A 22,922-nucleotide genomic window follows, 5' to 3' on the forward strand; every position below is an offset into this window, starting at 1 on the left:
GTAAGCTGCTGTCTTGACCAGATCTCCCCTAAACTGATAATTCTTGGTTAAATAAACGTAACTTTATTTAACTTCCTAGTTAAATAAAAGTTAATTATGCCTCTCTAACATACCTGCCATTCTTGTCACAGAGAACAAGTGCTCCTCTGGGGCATAGCAGTCATTTTCTCTCATATCTGTTGACTTGCCTCAACCACAATGATTGTCATTCATTAGTTGTCCCCCATGATGTTTGTCACATGCGATATCTCAGACAGCACCGGCCCAATTTTGACGAAACTTGGGTGAATGATGCGTCTTGCCATAGAGATCCTCCATTTAAGGTTGGCCAGATGGTGGCGCTATAACAAACAATCGAAAATGCTAATTTTGAAAGGTCACGCCCCTCATCCTGTTTGTCAAAGGTCTCTCAAAGCAATACTTTCCAGACCAGTACCTAAAACATGGCCACTATTGACCAATAAACATTCACGTGAGTGTGGTCTAGCACATAAATGCATATATAGAAATCAGTCAAGAATATTCGTATTGTAACATAATTTGGTACACATGTTGCAAACACTCAAGACTCAACATAGGCAAGAACATTCATATGCTAAATGACTGCGTAAAATATTGATAACACAATGGTTCTGTAATGGCCACACGTTTAGATCTCTTGATCTGTTTGACCCAGAGTGATGAAATTTGGTACACATGCTCAGGGATATGAGTCTAGCTATCTCAGACACCACTGGCCTGATTTACTAAACTTGGGTGAATAATGCGTCTTGCCATAGAGATCCATCATTTACATTGATTGGCCCAAAGGGGGCGCTGCATCATTTGTGTGTGACAACATGTTTACTGTTGCCTTGTCTGACCATGGTACAATCAGACTTGGCTTAACCTTGAAACCATTAAACCCTTGGACATTAGCTGTATGAGATTATTATTTTGTGAATTGGCCAGAAATGCAACATCAGAAGAGAGAACATCGACTAATTCTAAATTGAATACCATATGCCTACTGGACCTACTAAACTCAACTTCTTTGTTTGGGGAAAAAGTGTGCATCTTGAGCTGCAGCCTGAAGTGCCACAGCTGGAAAAACAGTGTTTAAAGTTAACCATGGGGGCTGTAGACTACGTGGCCAGACTGCCATGGAGTGTCAGGTTCAGCAAAGCACACGGCCCAAACAACCAATCCCTCAGCATGGATTTTATTAATCATCACGGAATGGATAGTTTGGGAAAGTAACTCAAAAGCGATGTACTGTAGCTAGGGATATCCATACAACACTACAGTTGTATTGAGACTGAAATGCATTGAATCCTGCTACTGTCGCTTGCAGCAGGCTCATTTGGTGTCACAGCTCTTTATACACAGTAAATTGTGTTGCACATGACATTTCATGCTCCTGATATATAGATTAATTCCTCAGATTGGCAACATGGGTTTTTAGCCCGGCTCGGAGAGAAAGGAGAAAGAGAGACAGAGACTGCAGATGATGCTGGGCCAATAAGATTGGGAGTTGGAACGCGAGTGGGGCTTTTTGTTTTGGGTTTTTCCATACACCCTGGGGGAAACAAAGCTGGATTCAACAAACCGGCAGTGAACCCTTTCCGTGAAGAGACAAATGCTTTGTGGAAAGATGTTTCTGCTCGCTTGCAGTGGTCCCGAATCCCTGGTCATACGTGTAACATGCGTGTGGTCGTGTGTTTAATCCCACACACACACACACACAGCTGGCCTTTAAAAAGCCACAGAAGAACGGTGCCGGACATCACTGACTCCCCTCCTTTCTAAACACTCCGCCAACATCTGCTCTGGCATCACTGCAACACACATGCAAACACACACATATGCATGTACGCATGCATGCACACAAGAGATAAACACTATATTTTCTTTAATTCTCAATCTTGCTCTAAATCGTATTTTCTCATGCCCTTCCACAGTCAAAATTATTTGGCCAAAAAATATCATTAAAAACGTACACACAATAAAGTTAGTGGAAGTAGCCGAGACGTGCCAACACAGGGTATTTCATAAAGCACTATTTAACTCTGCAACTTCTCCCTACTTGATGCTTTATGGTTCCACTTCTTTCCTCAAGAAAATAAGTGAAATTTTTTCATCTCTGCCAGCTCCAGTTAGAATTGTGGAGGGAGGAAGCATCGTCTGGGGTGTTGAACTGATTGTGTTTAGGGAGAGGCAGAGTGTGTGGTGTTCAGCTTTGATGAACTGTGAAGGGTTCTCTTGGACATCACATGCCATTTTCCATATATTTTCTCATGTTACAACACACCTGCTACTAATGTGTACTTAAAATAAAGAGGTACAGTAAATCTGAATCCCCCAAAATATAAAAAATACTATTTAGAATTGATATATAGAATGATGACGCTGAACTAACCTGGGAGCTAGTTTTCAGTAAATCAATGCATTGTTGAAGGTTTGCTAAGCATTGACATGTTTAGACCACATTGAGTGTAGAGTTAAAGTGTGCATGAAAATGTCATTTGATTATTGAATTGAGTGTAAACAGTGAAGCAGTCAATCAACAAATCACTTTAGTTCTCCCCTGTAGCCTGTGCGTGCAGCATTCCTGTGAGCCAAAGTCTCTCTCTCGTAGACAGACATACAGACACAGACAGACAGACACAGACACACAGACAGAAGTGTGAGTCAGATCCTAACTAATCCTCCCCCCGAGGAGAGAGAAATGGGGAGGGGGATGGAGATGGCTGGAGCAGAGCGGAGGTGATTGTTCAGCATAGCTCCGTTCCAGGACTGTTAGATAAAGCTTGGCCAGAGGAGGTGAGAGGGGAGTTTCAGTCTGATGACCTGACGCTGTGTGTGAGCACACTGACCCTAATAGAATCCAGAACGCTGGATAGGCGAGTCCTGCTTATCCAAACATCTACAAGGTGTCTTCTATTAGGCCAAGTAGCATGGCTAAACCCACAAGGTCCTATAGTGACTAGGAGATCTCACATACAATACTGTAAGAGTTCATCCTCCCTTAGCACCAAATCCTGTCATAAGTGCTCCAATACACATACAGCGAGAGAGATGCAGGTTCAAATTGAAAACCTGTAATGAAATAGGAAAGGATATTCCAGTTGACCACAGTGCATGTCTCCTGAATAAACTGAGAGGGACTATGGTTTCAAGTCAGGTAATACCTGCAGCGGGAATTCATTTATTATCACAAAGGTTAGTGTAGAGAAAAAGGAGAGGTAATATTCAAGTTTTTTTGTGCTTATTTTGGCTCCAAACATTTTACCAAGCAGACCCAAAGACAAACTCTAAATTGTTTTACAAGGTCCTCAAAGCCTGAGGTAATTCATCCCAAATGTTTTGCCACGTTCCCCGTGAGGTTAGTGCAATTCCAAACCTATCCTCTCTAATTTCGCCCCCCCCAATTCCCTCTCTCTTTCTATATAATGTCTGATTGTATAATTTACAATGCAACAATTATGTTTCCTTCATGATGTGTGATGGAACAAAGTTATGGCATGGTCATAAAATAGGTCACATGATTAACTTCTCAAAACACATGCATATAATGATTTATGTAATGTGGCAGTTACTCATTCCAGCTATCAAAGACTTGTCCCAGTCGAATGATCTTGTGGATTAAACATCCAAGAGGGCAATTTTCTACTAAGCTACTTAGACTACATGCTCATCGATTCAAACGACAATCTCCTCTTCCACGCTTACACCAGCACTGTGTGTGGGCCTGAATGTTGGATCACAACACTTAAGCCTCTACCCGGGGCGGGGGCTGAGGCGCTTCATCAAGCACATGTTTCCCGCACAGTGGCAACTTCATCTCATGTCTGTCATTAAGACAGCATAGCCAATTATACTGTATGTTAATTAATGGCCTTTTATATCTCGCCTTTTGGTTTAATCATAGACTCTCCTCTCGACTATGTAAGTCTAATTATGCTACAGCTTGTCAATCGTTGGCATTATTGTAAAGCTCGCCGCCATTGGACTCTGGTGCAGTGGAAACGTGTTCTCTGGAGTGATGAATCGCACTTCAAATCAAATCAATATACACATGATTAGCAGATGTTAATGCGAGTATAGCGAAATGCTTGTGCTTCTAGTTCCGACAATGCAGTAATATCCAACGAGTAATCTAACCTACCAATTTCACAACAACTACCTTATACACACAAGTGTAAAGGAATGAATAAGAATATGTACATAAAAAAATATATGAATGGGTGATGGTATAGAACGGAAGTCCATGATCATCTCCTTTGTTTTGTTGACGTTGAGTGTGAGGTTATTTTCCTGACACCACACTCCGAGGGCCCTCACCTCCTCCCTGTAGGCCGTCTCGTCGTTATTGGTAATCAAGCCTACCACTGTAGTTTCGTCTGCTTCACCATCTGGCAGTCCGTCAAACGAATCTGGGTTTGGCGGATGCCAGGAGATCGCGACCTGTCCCAATGCATAGTGCCAACTGTAAAGTTTGGTGGATGAGGAATAATGGTCTGGAGCTGTTTTTCATGGTTCGGGCTAGGCCCCTTAGTTCCAGTGAAGGGAAATCTTAATGTTACAGCATATAATGACATTCTAGACAATTATATGCAGTTTGGGGAAGGCCCTTCTCCATTTCAGCATGATATGCCCCTGTGCAAAAAGCGAGATCCATACAGAAATGGTTTGTCGAGATCTGTGTGGAAGAACTTGACTGGCCTGCATAGAGACCTGACCTCAACCATCGAACACCTTTAGGATGAATTGGAACGCCGACTGCCAGCCAGGCCTAATAGCCCAACATCAGTGCCCGACCTCACTAATAGTCTTGTGGCTGAATGGAAGCAAGTCCAAGCAGCAATGTTCCAACATCTAGTGGAAAGCTTTCCCAGAAGAGTGGAGGCTGTTATAGCAGAAAAGTGGGGACCAACTCCATATTAACGGCCATGATTTTGGAATGAGATGTTCGACGAGCAAATGTATACATACTTTATTTATCTTCAAGGCCTCTCATTTCCAAAAGCTTTGACAGAGTATTGCAGTGGTCCATAGTCATCGACAATCCATAGTCATCGACCGAGTCCACTAAGGGGTTTTAACCAAGATAATTAATCTTTATTAACAAGATGGATTGGTTATCAGCGCTCATCTTAGGAGGTTCTTTGTTGGTATTATTTAGTGTCTGTGAAATGAACATTTGTGGTGGTAGTTGTAAGCAATACTAGTGGCAGTTGTGCTAGCAATAGTGATAATATTAGTTCTAACTTCAGTCACCATTGATCACATATCACACAAACAGCCCCTGCATTTTGTGAGTGAGTGACTAGCCACAAAGTCATTAGTTTAACTGAAGCAGAGACAAAAAACGCCCTGTGTATCCTACACTTATGAACTTATAGGTCCCAAAACTTAATGGATCCAGTGATCTCACGGTGTTGTGAATGCGCTCCTTTCGTTATCTTCTCTGCCTGCCATTAGCCCACCCAGAGATCAGTGAATCAGCTCTGTTTTGACACGTCATAGGACTTGACCTTTGCCTCCTGCAATGGAGCCTAGTATTGACACCTTTAGTCTGCGTGAAGCGGATTACAGAGAGTAAGCCTGGGTAGGAACAAAAGGACGCCTTTCCCACACAGTGCGCTTTATACCTGAGAGGGAGGCAGTGATTAGAGAGCTAATATCAGTCTGTTCAGCCACTACAGACACACACACATCCAGGCATAAGCACACATATAAGCACGCACGTGAACTCACATCAGGAATTCATTACTGATCTATCTAAACGGTGCTACTTTGTGTGTGTGTAAATCTGCTAGATGAGTTAGAGAGAGAATCTCAGAGACAGATATGTAGACAAAGACAGTGATAATAGAGACAGCCAAGTTGTCCCTATAAGACCAGTTGACCATAGAAAAGGCACTCTGAGAGGCTGTGATCTATATACAGTACATGCATGCTCGAGCTCCCCGAATGTGAAGTCCCTGTGAAGCTAGGGTGTGAGTTCAACCAATCAGAGGTAGATGTAACATAGTCAATGTAAATCCGGGGACATTCCAATTCGTATGATATGTTACGTTTCGTATGGTATGTATGGTACAGTCATCCATTTTGTATGATTTACAATTTATATGATATATGTTACGAATTGTAATTCGTAAAATATGTTAAACATTTACAAAATGTATGACATGTAACGAATTCCAATCTGTTGTGGCTAACCTTAGCTAGATGGCTAATGCTAACATTAGCTAGGTGGTTAACGTTAGCTAGGCTAGGGGTTAGGGTTTAAGGTTAAAGGGTTATGGTTAGGGTTGGGGGAAGGGTTAGCTAACATGCTAAGTAGTTACAAAGTAGCTAAAAAGTTGATAATTAGCTGACATTGGGAAGAGATTTTCAATGTACCAATTATATGGGACATGGTTTACGAACTGATACACAAAACAATGCCATATTCAAATCTTAGAATTTTTCTATTGAAATTATTCAAAATTCTTGCAACCAGTAGAATATACAGTTGAAGTCTGTTGAAGTTTACATACATTTAGGTTGGAGTCATTAAAACTCATTTTTCAACCACAATTTCTAGTTAACAAACCTTAATTTCGGCAAGTCGTTTAAGACATCTACTTTGTGCATGATACAAGTACTTTTTCCAATAATTGTTTACAGAGATTATTTCACCTATAATTCGCTGTATCACAATTCCAGTGGGTCAGAAGTTTACATACACTAAGTTGACTGTGCCTTTAAACAGCTTGGAAAATTCCAGAAAAGTATGTCCTGGCTTTAGAAGCTTCTGATAGGCAATGACATAATTTGAGTCAATTGGAGGTTTACCTGTGGATGTATTTCAAGGCCGACCTTCAAACTCAGTGCCTCTTTGCTTGACATCATGGGAAAATCAAAAGAAATCAGCCAAGACCTCCACAAGTTTGGATCCTCATTGGGAGCCGTTTCAAAATGCCTGAAAGTATCACGTTCATCTGAACAAGCAATAGCACGCAAGTATAAACAGCATGGGACCACGCAGCCGTCATACCGCTCAGAAAGGAGACGCCTTCTGTCTCCTAGAGATGAATGTACTTATGTGCGAAAAGTGCAAATCAATCACAGAACAACAGCAAAGGACATTGTGAAGATGCTGGAGGAAACAGGTACAAAAGTATCTAAATCCACAGTAAAACGAGTCCTATATCGACATAACCTGAAAGGCTGATTGCCAAGACAGAAGCCACTGCTCCAAAACTGCCATAAAAAAGCCATACTGCAGTCTGCAACTGCACATGGGGACAAAGATCGTACTTTATGGAGAAATGTCCTCTGGTCTGATATAACATAAATAGAACAGTTTGGCCACAATGACCATCGTTATGTTTGGAGGAATAAGGGGCAGGCTTGCAAGCCGAAGAACACAATCCCAAACGTGAAGCACAGGGGTGGCAGCATCATGTTGTGGAGGTGCTTTAATGCAAGAGGGACTGGTGCACTTCACAAAATATATGGCATCATGAGGACAGAAAATTACGTGGATATATTGAAGCAACATCTCAAGACATCAGTCAGGAAGTTAAAGCTTGGTCGCAAATGGGTCTTCCAAATGGACAATGACCCCAAAAAATTGCAAATCAATCCCAGAACAACTGCAAAGGACCTTGTGAAGATGCTGGAGGAAACAGGTACAAAAGTATCTATATGGACAATGACCTCAAGCATTCTTCCATACTTGTGGCAAAATGGCTTTAGGACAACAAATTCAAGGTATTGGAGTGGCCATCACAAAGCCCTGACCTCAATCCTATAGAAAATGTGTGGGCAGAACTGAAAAAGCGTGTGCGAGCAAGGAGGCCTACAAACCTGACTCAGTTACACCAGCTATCTGGAGGAATGGGCCAGAATTCACCCAACTTATTGTGAGAAGCTTGTGGAAGGCTACCTGAAATGTTTTACCCAAGTTAAACAATTTACAGGTCATTCTACCAAATACTAATTGAGTGTATGTAAACATCTGACCCACTGGGAATGTGATGAAATAAATAATTCTCTCTACTGTTATTCTGACATTCTTAAAATACAGTGGTGATCCTAACTGACCTAAAACAGGGAATTTTTACTAGGATTAAATGTCAGGAAATGTGAAAAACTGAGTTTAAATGTATTTGGCTAAGGTGTATGTAAACTTCTGACTTCAACTGTATGGGTGGGATACAACCATCCCAGCTCTGCAGATTTAGCTGTGAAGAGACAGAATCATAAGATCATTTGTTTTGGTACTCTCCATATGTAGCTTGTTTTTGGTCGCAGGTTTGGGAATAGCTGAAGAATTGCAGAATTTACCTGGAGCTAACGCTGGAATTAGCACCGCTGGGTGATTTGTGACTTGTTTCTGGAAACTAGGCATATGTCGCATGTCACTACTTCACAGAAACGGCATTTGAACATAAGCTGTAAAAAAAATATCAAAATGCATTTTTTTGTCAGAAATGCCTCCTGGAACATGTGAACAATATAACGTTCATGATGTCACTGCGACAACTGTCGATAAACACAATATAAATCAGGCTTAATCTTTGTGTGTTTAGTACATGGCCTCACAGGTGAATCCTTAAAGAGATGGGTGGGGTTTTAAGAGGGTGTGAACATTGCTGAATGGGTGTAGACAAAGAAGAGCTCTCCAGTAGGTCTACCAAAACATTTTCTCAAAAGTGAGTTTACAAGTTTATAAACTTTCAAATCAGAATTACTTTCTCATTGTTCCGCAACTGTAGTGTATGATATATCATTTCCTAGCTCCGAGTCTCTACTTTTATCCAATGTAAAAAAAAACACAATTTCAAATTTTGCTACATAAGACAAAATCGAGCCGGTCGGTCACATTTGATAAGTCATAGTCAATCGATCAATAATATAATAACACTTTTAGCAAAAATGCTCATCTTTAATTTACAATCTGTAGAAACTATGAGAATAGAAAGGTTGAGAACTTTCGTGATTCCTCCTAGCACAGTTGAAAAACATAAGGCAAATAGAAATCAAAACTGTATGGTGTTAAGAGATAGAGAGGAGGGGTTGAGTGGAGCTGAAGGGTGGGATTAAAATAAACAAGATAATTCATGTCAAATATACTGTCTGTGAAATGTATATAGGTTCAGAACCTTTGCAGCACAGATAGAGGGAAGGGGTTGATGGTAGTTGAAGGATGGGATTAAAAACAAACAAAAGTTAACTATTGTAAAATACATTGTGTCCGTAAAATGTATATAGTATGTATAAACTGGAAGTAGAAGCCATTAGTTTACACCAATTAGGGGAGGGGTGCTAAGATTAGGGGAAAATAATAAACAAAAATATTTTTACACAAAATAAATATGGGGGGATTGGAAATTATGCAGACAATTACATTGATGGAAGCTACAATCTATCTGCAATATTAAATCTGATCTACCCCCCATTATAATAAACCATAAATACAAAATAAATGTAAAAAACATTCCAAACATCACATATCATACTGATTTGGCTGTTCCAGATTTAGTTCCAGTCTAGTCTATGAGACCAAGCGGATGAGTTCTCTATCAGTTTCCGCAATAATGCTTTACAACCCTAGGCTCTCCACAACTCCACCCACCACCTCCACCCCCTTCCCTGGGCTAGGTTTTTATTTATTTAAATGTAACCCTTATTTTACCAGATAAGTTGACGGAGAACACATTCTCATTTACAGAAACAACCTGGGGAATAGTTACAGGGGAGAGGAGGAGGGGGGGGGGGGGGGTGTGAATGAGCCAATTGTAAGCTGGGGATGATTAGGTGACCGTGATGGTATGAGGGACAGATTGGGAATTTAGCCAGGACCCTGGGGTTAACACCCTTACGATAATTGTCATGGTATCTTTAGTGACCATAGAGTCAGGACACCCGTTTAATGTCCCATCTGAAAGATGGCACCCTACACAGGGGATATTTTAGACCAGAGGAAAAGGTGCCTTTTACTGGCCCTCCAACACCACTTCCAGCATCTGGTCACCCATTCAGGGACAGACCAGGACTAACCCTGCTTAGCTTCAGAAGCAAGCCATCAGTGGGATGCAGGGGAGAGGCCTGGGTCTGGGACTGGCTGAGGACCAAGTTTGTGGAGTCTACAGAGCCTGCTGCTAACTGACCCACTGTCACGTCTACCAGTCCCAAATTCCCCACCCCCGGCCTCTGCAGCTCGCAGTGCTTCTTGGACAACTGCATTGTGGGTCTGCAGGGAGATATAAGATCACTCCTCCAGCCCAGTATCAGAGGTAGGGGAGCTAGGAGCATGCTAGACATCATTTCCACATACTTGCTCTGGGGAAATTGTGGAAAAGGGGGTTGTATAACTCCAAGTATGTGGGAGTGTGCTTAGGTTTACGAACACATTTTAAATGTGCCCAAGGTAAGCATTTCAAATAAAACAGCTTTGAATTTAGCATTCGCTACTAATCAAAAGCATCCCTGGTTATGATCAGTTTATTTGGGGTTTTAGACTTTGAGACCCGCAAGGAAAAGTTCACTGAGGATATGAGTGAGAGTTCCAAATGGCACCCTATAGGGAATAGGGTGCCATTTGGAATGCGCACAGTGTGTCAGTGTGTGACTGACTGACAGAGTGACTGACGAGGAGAGAGTGAAAGAGTCCATAAAGAGTGTTTATAACTGAGAGGTACTAATCAAGACAATATAACTTCAACATCCGTCTCCATCAGTAGTTGACTACAGAACAATACTCTCAGTGGTGTTTCTTGGACCATGTTAGCTCTAATGTCTAAGACTCAAAACAAACCCAACACCTGACATCTTCACAACACAGTCTAGACACAGTCTAGATATGTTAAAGCCAAGTCAAGCATGATCAGCTCCTAGACGTCTGAATGTGTGTTATATTAATTTGATCTGCATTATGACTCTAATGAGGGAGTTTAGTGGTGACAGAGAGACTTGGACATAATTGTTTGAGGAGAAACAGACAAGAGATAACTGAGCAGACCGAAGAGGCAAGTCCTGCTTTATGCAATGCCAAGTCCATTCAAGGTGAACTGCACACTGTAACTGCTTATACTGGCCTAAGCTGCCCAAGGACTCGCAGAACCTAACTCGGCACAGACCCTGTCCCAGCCTCTGATTTTGATTGAGAGTTTGTTGCAACAGGCGCCAAGACCTACATACACAGATGTTTGAAGATTCAAAATGATTTGGGTTTCATAAGAATGCATCTAAATTATTTGACAATTGATGGTAAAATCTTAAAACAATGTTAAGGCTGGCCACGAGCAGCAAGTGTGTGTGTGTGTGTGACAGTATATCCATTCGGCCTATTCAGTGTGTGTGTGCATGCATGTGGTGTGTGTTAGTGCTCCCATGTGTGTGTCTTTCTCTCTCACCTGGGTCTCCTGAAGGCAAGGCCATACATCTGGCAGGCCAGGCCCACGGTGGGGGTGTAAACAATAGGCATGAACCTCTCCGTGTCGGACGTCAGCACACGGTAGAACAGCTTCTCATTCCTGTCCTGGAGCCCCATCAGAAACACATATCTGGGAATGGCAGAGGAGGAGGGGGTGAGGGAAAAGGTGAAAATCTTTCACACTGATTCCTAAACTGTGCATGTAAAACAGACTTCAGAGGGACTTTATGAAATACAAATCTCAGAGCGTGACAGAGAGAAGTGTGTGTGAAGAGGAGAGAGAGAGAGACATCTGGGGTGACTCAAACAGATTGCACCATGTAAGAGCAATACCATACTCTGTCGGGCCCCACTTTCCCTTTCCCTCTGGACTTAAGGACCCAATTGAAAATAAATTACCCATAGAAAGTGGTGGTGGTGGGGGGGGGGAGAATGCCATGCCGACTCCCTCGTTGCCTTGTTGAATACAAGCACTGCTCATCATGTGCTGATAGTAGTACAATAATTGCTGGATAAAGTTACTGTTGCTTACATTACAAATGCTTAGAAAAATACACAGTGCACAGAAACACCCATTAGATATCCTACACAAGCTCCTTGTTATGATCAAACATGGACAGTGGGACCCAAATGAACTACTATCCCACTCCACAGGCAGAAAGCTTGTAAGAAAGCTTCCCATAAAATCTGGAGTATAATGTCCCTCTTGTTGGGATGACAGAAAGTATGCATGGTCTTCTCACACATGGTCATTGGATACACGGTGTTAACAATCTCTTTTCAAAAAAGATCAGATCAAGTCACGGCTTACATCATACCACAGGGACCATCCACTAGATTCAGACACGGGATGATTTTCTCTTGAGTGGATGGTCAGGGGGCCGAAACATAATTTACAAATCATTTGAAGACCGCAAATTGACCGCAAGAAGCCCAAACCGATGTAATATTTGGCTAAAACATGATAATTTCAAACCTTGCTTATATTTGTCTATTACGCATGGGAATAGGTGGGAACAGTTTCCAAAATTAAAATCACTTGGAGCTGATTCCCTGGTGTTTTTACAGTATTTTATGTCCAACAATAAAAAAATTAATAAAAAATAAAATAAAATAAAATTTGCTCCGGGGGGCCAAACAAAACCACCCACAGGCCAAATTTTGTCACAAACTAGGGACACAGAAAGAGGCCAACTTATTGGTGCCCAACATTGTGTGATTGGTGATGTGAGGCCATGTCAAGACAGTGTCAAGCTAGGGTTGTACCACATGACACTAGGAAACGGGGTGGCACAAAATATTGTCAGTCAAATTTGGTATTTCAGTCTAGGTGGCCTAGACCCATATGATTATTTTGATTTCACTTTTTGTCTTTTCCACGAGCGACTACAGCTTGAGCCTGTTGTGGCTCTCTCTCGGCCTGAAAGCATATCAGTCACACACTTTTTGTCAGATAAAGTGTTTGGGCTGTGTTAACAAGCGTGTGAAACTCTGCTTAAAACTTGGCATGGGAAAATAACTTTTCCCTCTTTCAACCCCTTCTTCCTCCATCCAAATTCATGATTCTTTACAGACACTGTTGAACGGTTGGTTTTTATGATGTTTCTTTAAAAACTGCTAGATAGCATATCACATGCATCAGGTTAAAAATCACAAATGGACATTAAGAGTTGACCTCTTTGACATTTTAATATTTTGTGAGTCCTTCTCTTTCTCTCTCCCACTGTGTCTTTGTGCATAGAAGAGGATTTCCACAGTAAATCCAGCCTAGGCCGACATCTCTGTTATCATAGACATGCTTGGGCTTAAAAGCCAGTGATGTCCAGAATCCAGCCTGCTTTACCAATGTCCAGACACCAGAATGAAGCCCTGCTTTGGGGAGAAGTACAAACAGTAAATAGCTGCTGCTTGGAATAGAATGGCATGTATCGTTTTGTGGGCGTTTTGAGCAACGGTCATGCAACAAAAAGTAGTGATATGGTCGGGTCCAGTAAATACCACAGAAAGCTTGAGAAAAAAAGTAAGGCCCAGACTGCAATGGAAATACTATGGCCAGAGGCATGAGGACAGGCAGGGCGAATACCAGCTCTAATAAAGTGTTCTGATGCCATGAGACAAATTGTTGATGACATTGAAAGGGCATGGGAAAGGGAATAAAACACGCCTAATTGCTGTTTTGGAGGATTGGTGTGGTACAGTATAGCAACCGTCATCATACCACCACGCTGGAAAATCAAGTGGGCTAAAAGTAGTGGTAGAAAAAGTACCCAACTGTCATACTTGAGTAAAAGTAAAGATGCCTTAATAGAAAATGACTCAAGTATAAGTAAAAGTCACCTGGTTAAATTCTACTTGAGGAAAAGTCTAAAAGTATTTGGTTTAAAAAAATAATACTTAAGTATCAAAAGTGAAAGTAATAAATCATTTTAAATTCCTTATATTAAGCAAGCCAGATGGCAACATTTTCTTGATTTTTTAAATTTTTTACAGAAAGCCATGGGCACAATCCAACATTCAGACATAATTTACAAACGAAGTATGTGTGTTTAGTGAGTTAGCCAGATCAGAGGCAATAGGGATGACCAGGGATGTTCGGTTGATAAGTGCGTAATTTGACTATTTTCTTGTCCTGCTAAGCATTCAGTGTGTAAAGAGTACTTTTGGGTGTCAAGGAAATGTATGGAGTAAAAAGTACATTATTTTCTTTAGGAATGTAGTGAAGTAAAATTTAAAAAGTAGTCAAAAAAATAAATAGTATAGTAAAGTACAGATACCCCAAAAACGACTTTAGTAGTACATTATGGTATTTTTACTTAACTACTTTACACCATTGGCTAAAAGGTCTTCCTGGCCACAAATCCTGTCTCTCTCTGTCCCATTAATAAACCCAACCAGTCCTCGCACTACACATTCACAAGCCACATATGAAGACTGCAGATACCATGGTTATTGAGGCAGACCTGCTGTCCTGCCACTATGGAAAATCATCAAACCTTGGGATTACAATTACTTGACGCCTCGTAGTGCCTGACGGAGAGATGTACTGCTTGCCAGCAAACAAGATTTCAAGATACACTCCATGCTCAAAAGTATTTGGACACACCTTCAAATTAGTGGATTCGGCTATTTCAGCCACACCCGTTGCTGACAGGTGTATCAAATCTAACACACAGCCATGCAATTTCCATAGACAAATATCGGCAGTAAAATGGCCTGTACTGATGAGCTCAGTGACATTCAGCGTGGCACCAACTCAACAAAAAAAGAAACGTCCTCTCACTGCCAACTGCATCTATTGTCTGCAAACTTAACATGTGTAAATATTTGTATGAACATAAGATTCAACTACTGAGACAAACTGAACAAGCTCCGCAGACATGTGACTAACAGAAATGGAAAAATGTGTCCCTGAACAAAGGGGGGGTCAAAATCAAAACAGTCAGTATCTGGTGTGGCCACCAGCTGCATTAAGTGCGGCAGTGCATTTCCTCCTCATGGATTTGCCAGTTCTTGCTGTGTCATGTTACCCCACTCTTCCACCAAGGCACCTGCAAGTTCCCAGACATTTCTGGTGGGAATAGCCCTAGCCCTCACCCTCCGATCCAACAACCGACCCTGGGCATCTTTCTTTTGGTGTTTTTCAGAGTCAGTAGAAAGGCCTCTTTAAGTGCCCTAAGTTTTGATAACTGTGACCTTAATTGCCTACCGTCTATAAGCTGTTAGTGTCTTAACAACCATTCCACAGGTACATGTTCATTAATTGTTTATGGTTCATTGAACAAGCATGGGAAACAGTGTTTAAACCCTTTACAATGAAGATCTGTGAAGTTATTTGGATTTTTACAAATTATCTTTGAAAGACAGGGTCCTGAAAAATGGACGTTTATTTTTTTTGCTAAATTTAGGATGCCACCTTTTCAACAAGTCAGTTTGTAAAATGTCTTCCCTGATAGAGATGTCCCAGTCAACTGTAAGTGCTATTATTGTGAAGTGGAAAAGTCTAGGAGCAACAATGACTCAGCCGCGAAGTGGTAGGCCAAACAAGCTCACAGAACACAACCGCAGAGAGCTAAAGCGCACAGCTTCACCATGCGCAATGCCAAGCGTCGGCTGAAATGGTGTATAGCTCACCACCATTGGACTCTGGAGCAGTGGAAATTAGTTCTCTGGAGTGATGAATCACGCTTCACCATCTGGCAGTCCGGTGGACGAATCTGGGTTTGGCGGATACCAGGAGAACGCTACCTGCCCGAATACATAACACCAATTGTAAAGTTTGGTAAAGGAGGAATAATGGCCTGGGGGGCGTTTTTCATGGTTCGGGCTAAGCCCCTAAGTTCCAATGAAGGGAAATCTTAATGCTACAGCATACAACAGCATTCTAGATGGTTCTGTGTTTCCAACTATGTGGCAACAGTTTGGGGAAGGCTCTTTCCAATCTTTTAAAATTTATTTATTTATTTATTTCACCTTTATTTAACCAGGTAGGCTAGTTGAGAACAAGTTCTCATTTGCAACCTGGCCAAGATAAAGCATAGCAATTCGACACATACAGTCAATAATACAGTAGAAAAAAGAAAAGAAAAAAGAGTCTATATACAGTGAGTGCAAATGAGGTAAGATAAGTGAGTTAAGGCAATAAATAGGCCATGGTGGTGAAGTAATTACAATATGGCAATTAAACACTGGCATGGTAGATGTGCAGAAGATGAATGCGCAAGTAGAGATACTGGGGTGCAAAGGAGCAAGACAAATAAATAAATACTGTATGGGGACGAGGTAGATAGATGGGCTGTTTACAGATGGGCTATGTACAGGTGCAGTGATCTGCTCTGACAGCTGGTGCTTAAAGCTAGTGAGGGAGATATGAGTCTCCAGCTTCAGTGATTTTTGCAGTTCGTTCCAGTCATTGGCAGCAGAGAACTGGAAGGAAAGGCAACCAAAGGAGGAATTGGTTTTGGGGGTGACCAGTGAGATATACCTGCTGGAGTGCGTGCTACGAGTGGGTGCTGCTATGGTGACCAGTGAGCTGAGATAAGGTGGGGCTTTACCTAGCAGAGACTTGTAGATAACCTGTAGGCAGTGGGTTTGGTGACGAGTATGAAGCGAGGGCCAACCAACGAGAGGATACAGGTCGCAGTCGTGGGTAGTGTATGGGGCTTTGGTGACAAATGGATGGCACTGTGATAGACTGCATCCAATTTATTGAGTAGAGTGTTGGAGGCTATTTTGTAAATGACATCGCTGAAGTCGAGGATCGATAGGATGGTCAGTTTTACGAGGGTATGTTTGGCAGCATGAGTGAAGGATGCTTTGTTGCGATATAAGAAGCCGATTCTAGATATAATTTTGGATTGGAGATGCTTAATGTGAGTCTGGAAGGAGAGTTTACAGTCTAACCAGACACCTAGGTATTTGTAGTTGTCCTAGTATTCTAAGTCAGAGCCGTCCAGAGTAGTGATGCTGGACGGGTGGGCAGGTGAGGGCAGCGATCGATTGCATAGCATGCATTTAGTTTTACTTGCAATTAAGAGCAGTTGGAGGCCACGGAAGGAGAGTTGTATGGCATTGAAGCTCTTCTGCAGGTTATTTAACACAGTGTCCAAAGAGAGGCCAGAAGAATACAGAATTGTGTAGAGGTGGATCAGAGAATCACCAGCAGCAAGAGCGACATCATTGATGTATACAGAGAAGAGAGTCGGCCCAAGAATTTAACCCTGTGTCACCCCTATAGAGACTGCCAGAGGTCTGGACAACAGGTCCTCAAATTTGACACACTGAACTCTATCAGAGAAGTAGTTGGTAAACCAGGCAAGGCAATAATTTGAGAAACCAAGGCTGTCGAGTCTGCCAATAAGAATGTGGTGATTGACAGAGTCGAAAGCCTTGGCCAGGTCGATGAATATGGCTGCACAGTAATGTCTCTTATCGATGGCAGTTATATCGTTTAGGACCTTGAGCGTGGCTGAGGTGCACCCATGACCAGCTCTGAAACCAGATTGGATAGCGGAGTTTCAGCATGACAATGCCCCCAAGGACAAAGCAAGGTCCATACAGAAAAATGGTTCGTCGAGATCGGTGTTGAAGGACTTGACTGGCCTGCACAGAGCCCTGACCTCAACCCCATCAAACAGCTTTGGGATGAATTGGAACGCCAACTGCGAGCCAGGCCTAATAGTCCAACATCTGTACCCGACCTCACTTATGCTATTGTGGCTGAATGGAAGCAAGTCCCCGCAGCAATGTTCCAACATCTAGAGGAAAACCTTCCCAGAAGAGTAGAGTATATTATAGCAGCAAAGGGGGGGACCCACTCCATATTAATGCCCCTGATCTTTGGAATGGGATATTTGACAAGCAGGTGTCCACACACATACACTACCATGTCAAATGTTACTTTCAAAATAAAGAAATCATCCCTGTATGATGCATTGTCCATTATATGAAGCTGTGTTTTGTGTCATAGGATTCAAAATGCATCATATATGGGGATGATTTCTGTATTTTGAAAGTAACAAATCTTGAAATCTTGATTGCTGACAAGCAAAACATTTTGGGACTATGTCAACAATGGACTGATGAAAGAAATACCAAAATATAGTTTTTCGGTGGAATTTTCCGTTAAAACAGAGGAATCAACACAGAGAATATGGTACACCCATCCCCATGATTCAAAATGTTAAATTCACTCTGCGTGACTAACTATGGGCATGTGGTATCAATGACCGAGTTGCCAATGATCAAAAAAAATTGCCTGGGACATAAGCAATGCAGCATTACATAATGCTAAACCTTTATGACCCTAATCAGCTGCAGTAGAGACTGAAATCAGCATTTTATTTTATGTCTTAAAGAAGACATGTAAAATGTGGTGAAGACGTAAGAGGAGGACAAGGAAGAATGAAGCCATAGAAATTGAGAAAAAAGTAGTAGCGGTTTGTTCAGTAACCAGTAGGGTGCTAGGATGGGTTGAATAAAGAGCTCAGAGGACCAATCCGTAATCCTTCCCTTAAATCTCAGTCTCTTTGAAGGCTTCCAGGTGTGTGATCTTTCTCTCCCTGCGCGGACAGGCCAGACGAGACAGACGGATCTCAGTCTCACCTGTCCAGGTCGTCCCTCTTCATCTCGTAGTTCTTGAGGACCCGGAGGAGCTGAACGTCCTGGCTGAGGAAGCAGGGAGGCAGTAGGCCGTGGATACCCAGCTGGAGACGTTCCTCCAGGGAGAAGGCCATGCCCTAAAACACACAGAAACGTAGGAGGGACATCTGTTAGACCATTAAACCACAGACCACTATTTAAGGCCACTGTGGGCCAGCATCTGTAGGACTACTGGATGAGAAAGACTGTCTGACCTTACTGTATACGGTAAGCCCTCTGGTCCCAACTACTCAACATTATCGTGCTGCTGTATGTCTTGACTATGAACTGTGTATTGAGTGTATGTATTTTGTCTTTGATTGTTCTTTAATTGATAAACTTCACATTACAAATGAGCTTTGTGTAAAAAGAATAGCTATAATAGTCATTCTAAGTGTACAAGTCTATGGTCTGTGGAATGCTAGGCCTACATTCCAAATAGTTCAAAGTCCAGTTCAAGTCTAAAGTCAGCAGTAACTGGAGGAAGAATGGTTTAAACCACAGATCTCATTACCTACTTAAAATGTATCATCTACAACCCTGCTATCAACATGACTGGCTGAGACTGCCCTGGTGAAACTTCCTTTGAACTTTTAGCCTAAGTTTGTATAAGCAGGGACATTTCCAATCCATCCCTCTTCAGAATGCCTGGAGTGATGATACTCAGGCGATGATACTCACTGCGTTATCTGTCCTATCCCAGAACCCCCCCCCCCCCCCCCAGTGGTTCTCCTCAATGAACCCTATTGGCTGATCTGATGTTCTGACTGTCTGCTCACGTTTGTCCCCATGAAGATACACACTGCAGCCATGAGATTGGGCTCTGTCTGACGACCACAACCTTTGACCTTTACCACAACCCTGACCTCCAGACGGGCATCTCGATAAACACACATGTTTAACATCTGGGTAGTGACCTTGAACACTACTGGATCTGTGAATCGGCTGTTGCCCCTCCTCTCTCACGGAGTCTGGTGGAGGGATAAATAAGGGGATAGGCTCATTGTTATGGCTGAAATAGAATAAATGGAAAGGTATCTGAACAAAAACATGGTTTCCATTCCATTCCAGCCATTACAATGAGCCCAACCTCCGATTTCAAGTGACACCAGTCTCCACTAATCCATAGAAGTGCTGCCACCGCCCCATAGAGGGATCAGCGTGAGTGTGTGTAGCTGTGTGTTTTAGACACTCTGGCTGTATTTTTACATCTATGCATAATAAAATACAAGTCTGCTGAACACATCAGATCCTGTCGCTGCTGGGATGGAATTGAAGTTGTGGTGCAACGTCTGTGTTTTGGAACGCACCCCACGAGGGCTTGGCCGAAATGTACAGCTTTTTCAAGGAATTGGCACTTTTACATCTGGTTGAGGGGTTTGATTACATGGACGCAGAGAGAGTGAAGTAGAAAAGCATACAGTGCAATAAAATGTAGTGTTCTTGACATTGTAATAACCGCAGGCACATTTTCAAACCCTCCCAGATTTTCTTAAAAAATATATATATTATAACATTATTGGGTTCGGTCTCAACTGAACTTGGGGCTAATGAGTCTGGGACAACACAGTTTACAGTGCATGCATACGCAGTGCACAACATCACAGAGAGGAAAACAAACACACAAACACACAGATTCCTCTTGGCAGAACATCTGAGGAACAGGATAAGTATTTGCCCGAACACTTCTCAAATTAGCAATGTTTTTTTGTAAAATTTCTATCGAGGAGCCTTCACACAGATTCTGTTATAAATACCAGGGGACGTTTGGGCTGAGAGGTTGAGAGCTTGGATGTCATCTATTGTACCTGTGACTTTCAGTGAACCCGTGGTCTGATGTCAATGCACTCAATTTCTGTCAGCAGGCCAACAATAGTCACAGCCCAAAGCCTACACTAGTCATGGATTTCTGGTTTTCCATACTGCCACATAACAGCACATTATAATACAGTAAAGCCTAAAGTACATCAACCACTTTTGGTCAGATGTAACCACTGTAGCAGTTCCTATTGACATCGACACTTGTCCCTTGTGCTAGAGCTAAAAACACATACAAAAACACACCCTGCACTGAATGCCACTTCAATGATGATTAGGTACAATTCTCGATTGTTCTGCTGTTTAAGAACAATGTTTGTTATTTCAGTAAAGTGAACGTTCCCTCTTTGTGCCTGTCCTTTCTCCAGGCTTGACTGAGTACATACTTAAATGACCTGAAGAGCAGACACTCAATACTGCCAGCTCGGGAATTACTACCTTCCTCATAATCAAAAGATACATTCTATTTTGCTAAGAGCCAGTGGTTGACATCATAAAGGGTGTCTCTTTAGAGGCTTTGGACTGTACTGGGCCATTATACAGCTGTTTAAGTGGCTCATACAACTGACCATGAGACATATTGGAGACTAGACTAGAAGCTCTGGAAATGAAGCAAGGTTTTTAAAATACATGAATTCGAGCTTCAAATAGTGTGGTGACATTATTATATGAGATCAAGCCTCAGATGTGTGACCGCACATGCCACATGTGTCAAACCAGAGAGGAAGAGGCGATGGAAAGGGATAACTGGGCCAAAAATTCTGTCTTCTTCCAGCAGGTGGCATTTTTTATATTTTTTGCTCCAAGCGTAGAGTTTTTAAAAACGTCCCTTTTTCAGGACCCTGTCTTTCAAAGAGAATTCGTAAAAATCCAAATAACATCACAGATCTTCATTGTAAAAGGCTTAAACACTGTTTCCCATGCTTTTTCAATGAACCATCAACAATGAATGAACATGCACCTGTTGAACGGATGTTAAGACACTAACAGTTTACAGACGGAAGGCAATTAAGGTCACAGTTATCAAAACAGGACACTAAAGAGGCCTTTCTACTGACTCTGAAAAACACCAAAAGAAAGATGCCCAGGGTCCCTGCTCATCTACGTTAACATGCCTTAGGAATGCTGCAAAGAGGCATGAGGACTGCAGATGTGGCCAGGGCAACAAATTGCAATGTCCGTACTGCGAGACGCCTAATACAGAAGCTATAGGGAGAGAGGACGGACAGATGATCGTCCTCGCAGTGGCAGACCACGTGTAACAACACCTGCACAGGATCGCTATATACGAACATCACACCTGCGGGACAGGTACGGAATGTCAACAACAACTGCCCGAGTTACACCAGGAACGCACAATCCCTCCATCAGTGCTCAGACTGTACGCAATAGGCTGAGAAAGGCTGGACTGAGGGCTTGTAGGCCTGTTGTAAGGCAGGTCCTCACCAGACATCACCAGCAACAATGGGCATGTGGAACTTGTTCAGTTTATGTCTCAGTTGTTGAGTCTTGCTATGTTCATACAAATATTTACACATGTTAAATTTGCTGAAAATATTGACAGTGCGAGGACGTTTAGTTTTACTGAGTTTATATGGAGGTCAATGAGAGAGCATGTGGCTTATTTGATCAAATAGAAGTTTCATAATGCTTAGGTTGTGTAATGAGTGTAATGATATACAGTTGAAGTCGGAAGTTTAAATACACTTAGGTTGGAGTTATTAAAACTCGTTTTTCAACCACTCCACAAATTTATTGTTAACAAACTATAGTTTTGGCAAGTCAGTTAGGACATCTACTTCGCACATGACAAGTAACTTTTCCAACAATTGTTTACAAACAGATTATTTCACTGTATCACAAATCTAGAGGGTAAGAAGTTTACATACACTAAGTAGACTGTGCCTTTAAATAGCTTGGAAAATTCCAGAAAATGATGTCATGGCTTTAGAAGCTTCTGATAGGCTAATTGACATCATTTGAGTCAATTGGAGGTGTACCTGTGGATGTATTTCATGGCCTACCTTCAAACTCAGTGCCTCTTTGCTTGACATCATGGGAAAATCAAAAGAAATCAGCCAAGATCTCAGAAAACAAATTGTAGACCTCCACAAGTCTGGTTCACCCTTGGGAACATTTTCCAAACGCTTGAAGGTACCACGTTCATCTGTACAAGCAATAGCACGCAAGTACAAACACCATGGGACCACGCAGCCGTCACACCGCTCAGGAAGGAGACACGTTCTGTCTCCTAGAGATGAACGTACTTTGTTGCATAAAGCGCAAATCAATCCCAGAACAACAGCAAAGGACCTTGTGAAGATGGAGGAAACGGGTACAAAAGTATCTATATCCAATGTGAGAAACGAGTCCTATATTGACATAACCTGAAAGGCCTCTCAGCAAGGAAGAAGCCACTGCTCCAAAACCACCATAAAAAAAGCCAGACTACAGTTTGTAACTGCACATGGGGACAAAGATGGTCTGATAAAAGAAAAATACAACTGTTTGGCCATAATGAAGCACGGGGGTGGCAGCATCATGTTGTGGGTGTGCT

General features: G+C 42.1%; 1 protein-coding gene across 2 annotated transcripts in view; it reads right to left on the reverse strand.

Moving 5' to 3' along the window:
• The window catches only part of LOC109902215 (NADP-dependent malic enzyme-like), a 126,296-nt gene that overhangs the window by 68,322 nt on the left and 35,052 nt on the right, over positions 1-22,922 (reverse strand). For both annotated transcript variants that reach the window (XR_004202448.1, XM_020498378.2), the window contains exons 2-3: positions 18,512-18,645; positions 11,391-11,540 (exon numbers count right to left, since the gene is read on the reverse strand). Coding sequence is in view for 1 of the 2 variants with exons in the window: in XM_020498378.2 (XP_020353967.1) it covers positions 11,391-11,540; positions 18,512-18,645 (284 nt within the window). In the remaining variant the exon portion in view is untranslated. The remainder of the gene's footprint in view (positions 1-11,390; positions 11,541-18,511; positions 18,646-22,922) is intronic.

This window comes from Oncorhynchus kisutch, linkage group LG13 (assembly GCF_002021735.2).
Source record: "Oncorhynchus kisutch isolate 150728-3 linkage group LG13, Okis_V2, whole genome shotgun sequence".
NCBI lineage: Eukaryota > Metazoa > Chordata > Actinopteri > Salmoniformes > Salmonidae > Oncorhynchus > Oncorhynchus kisutch.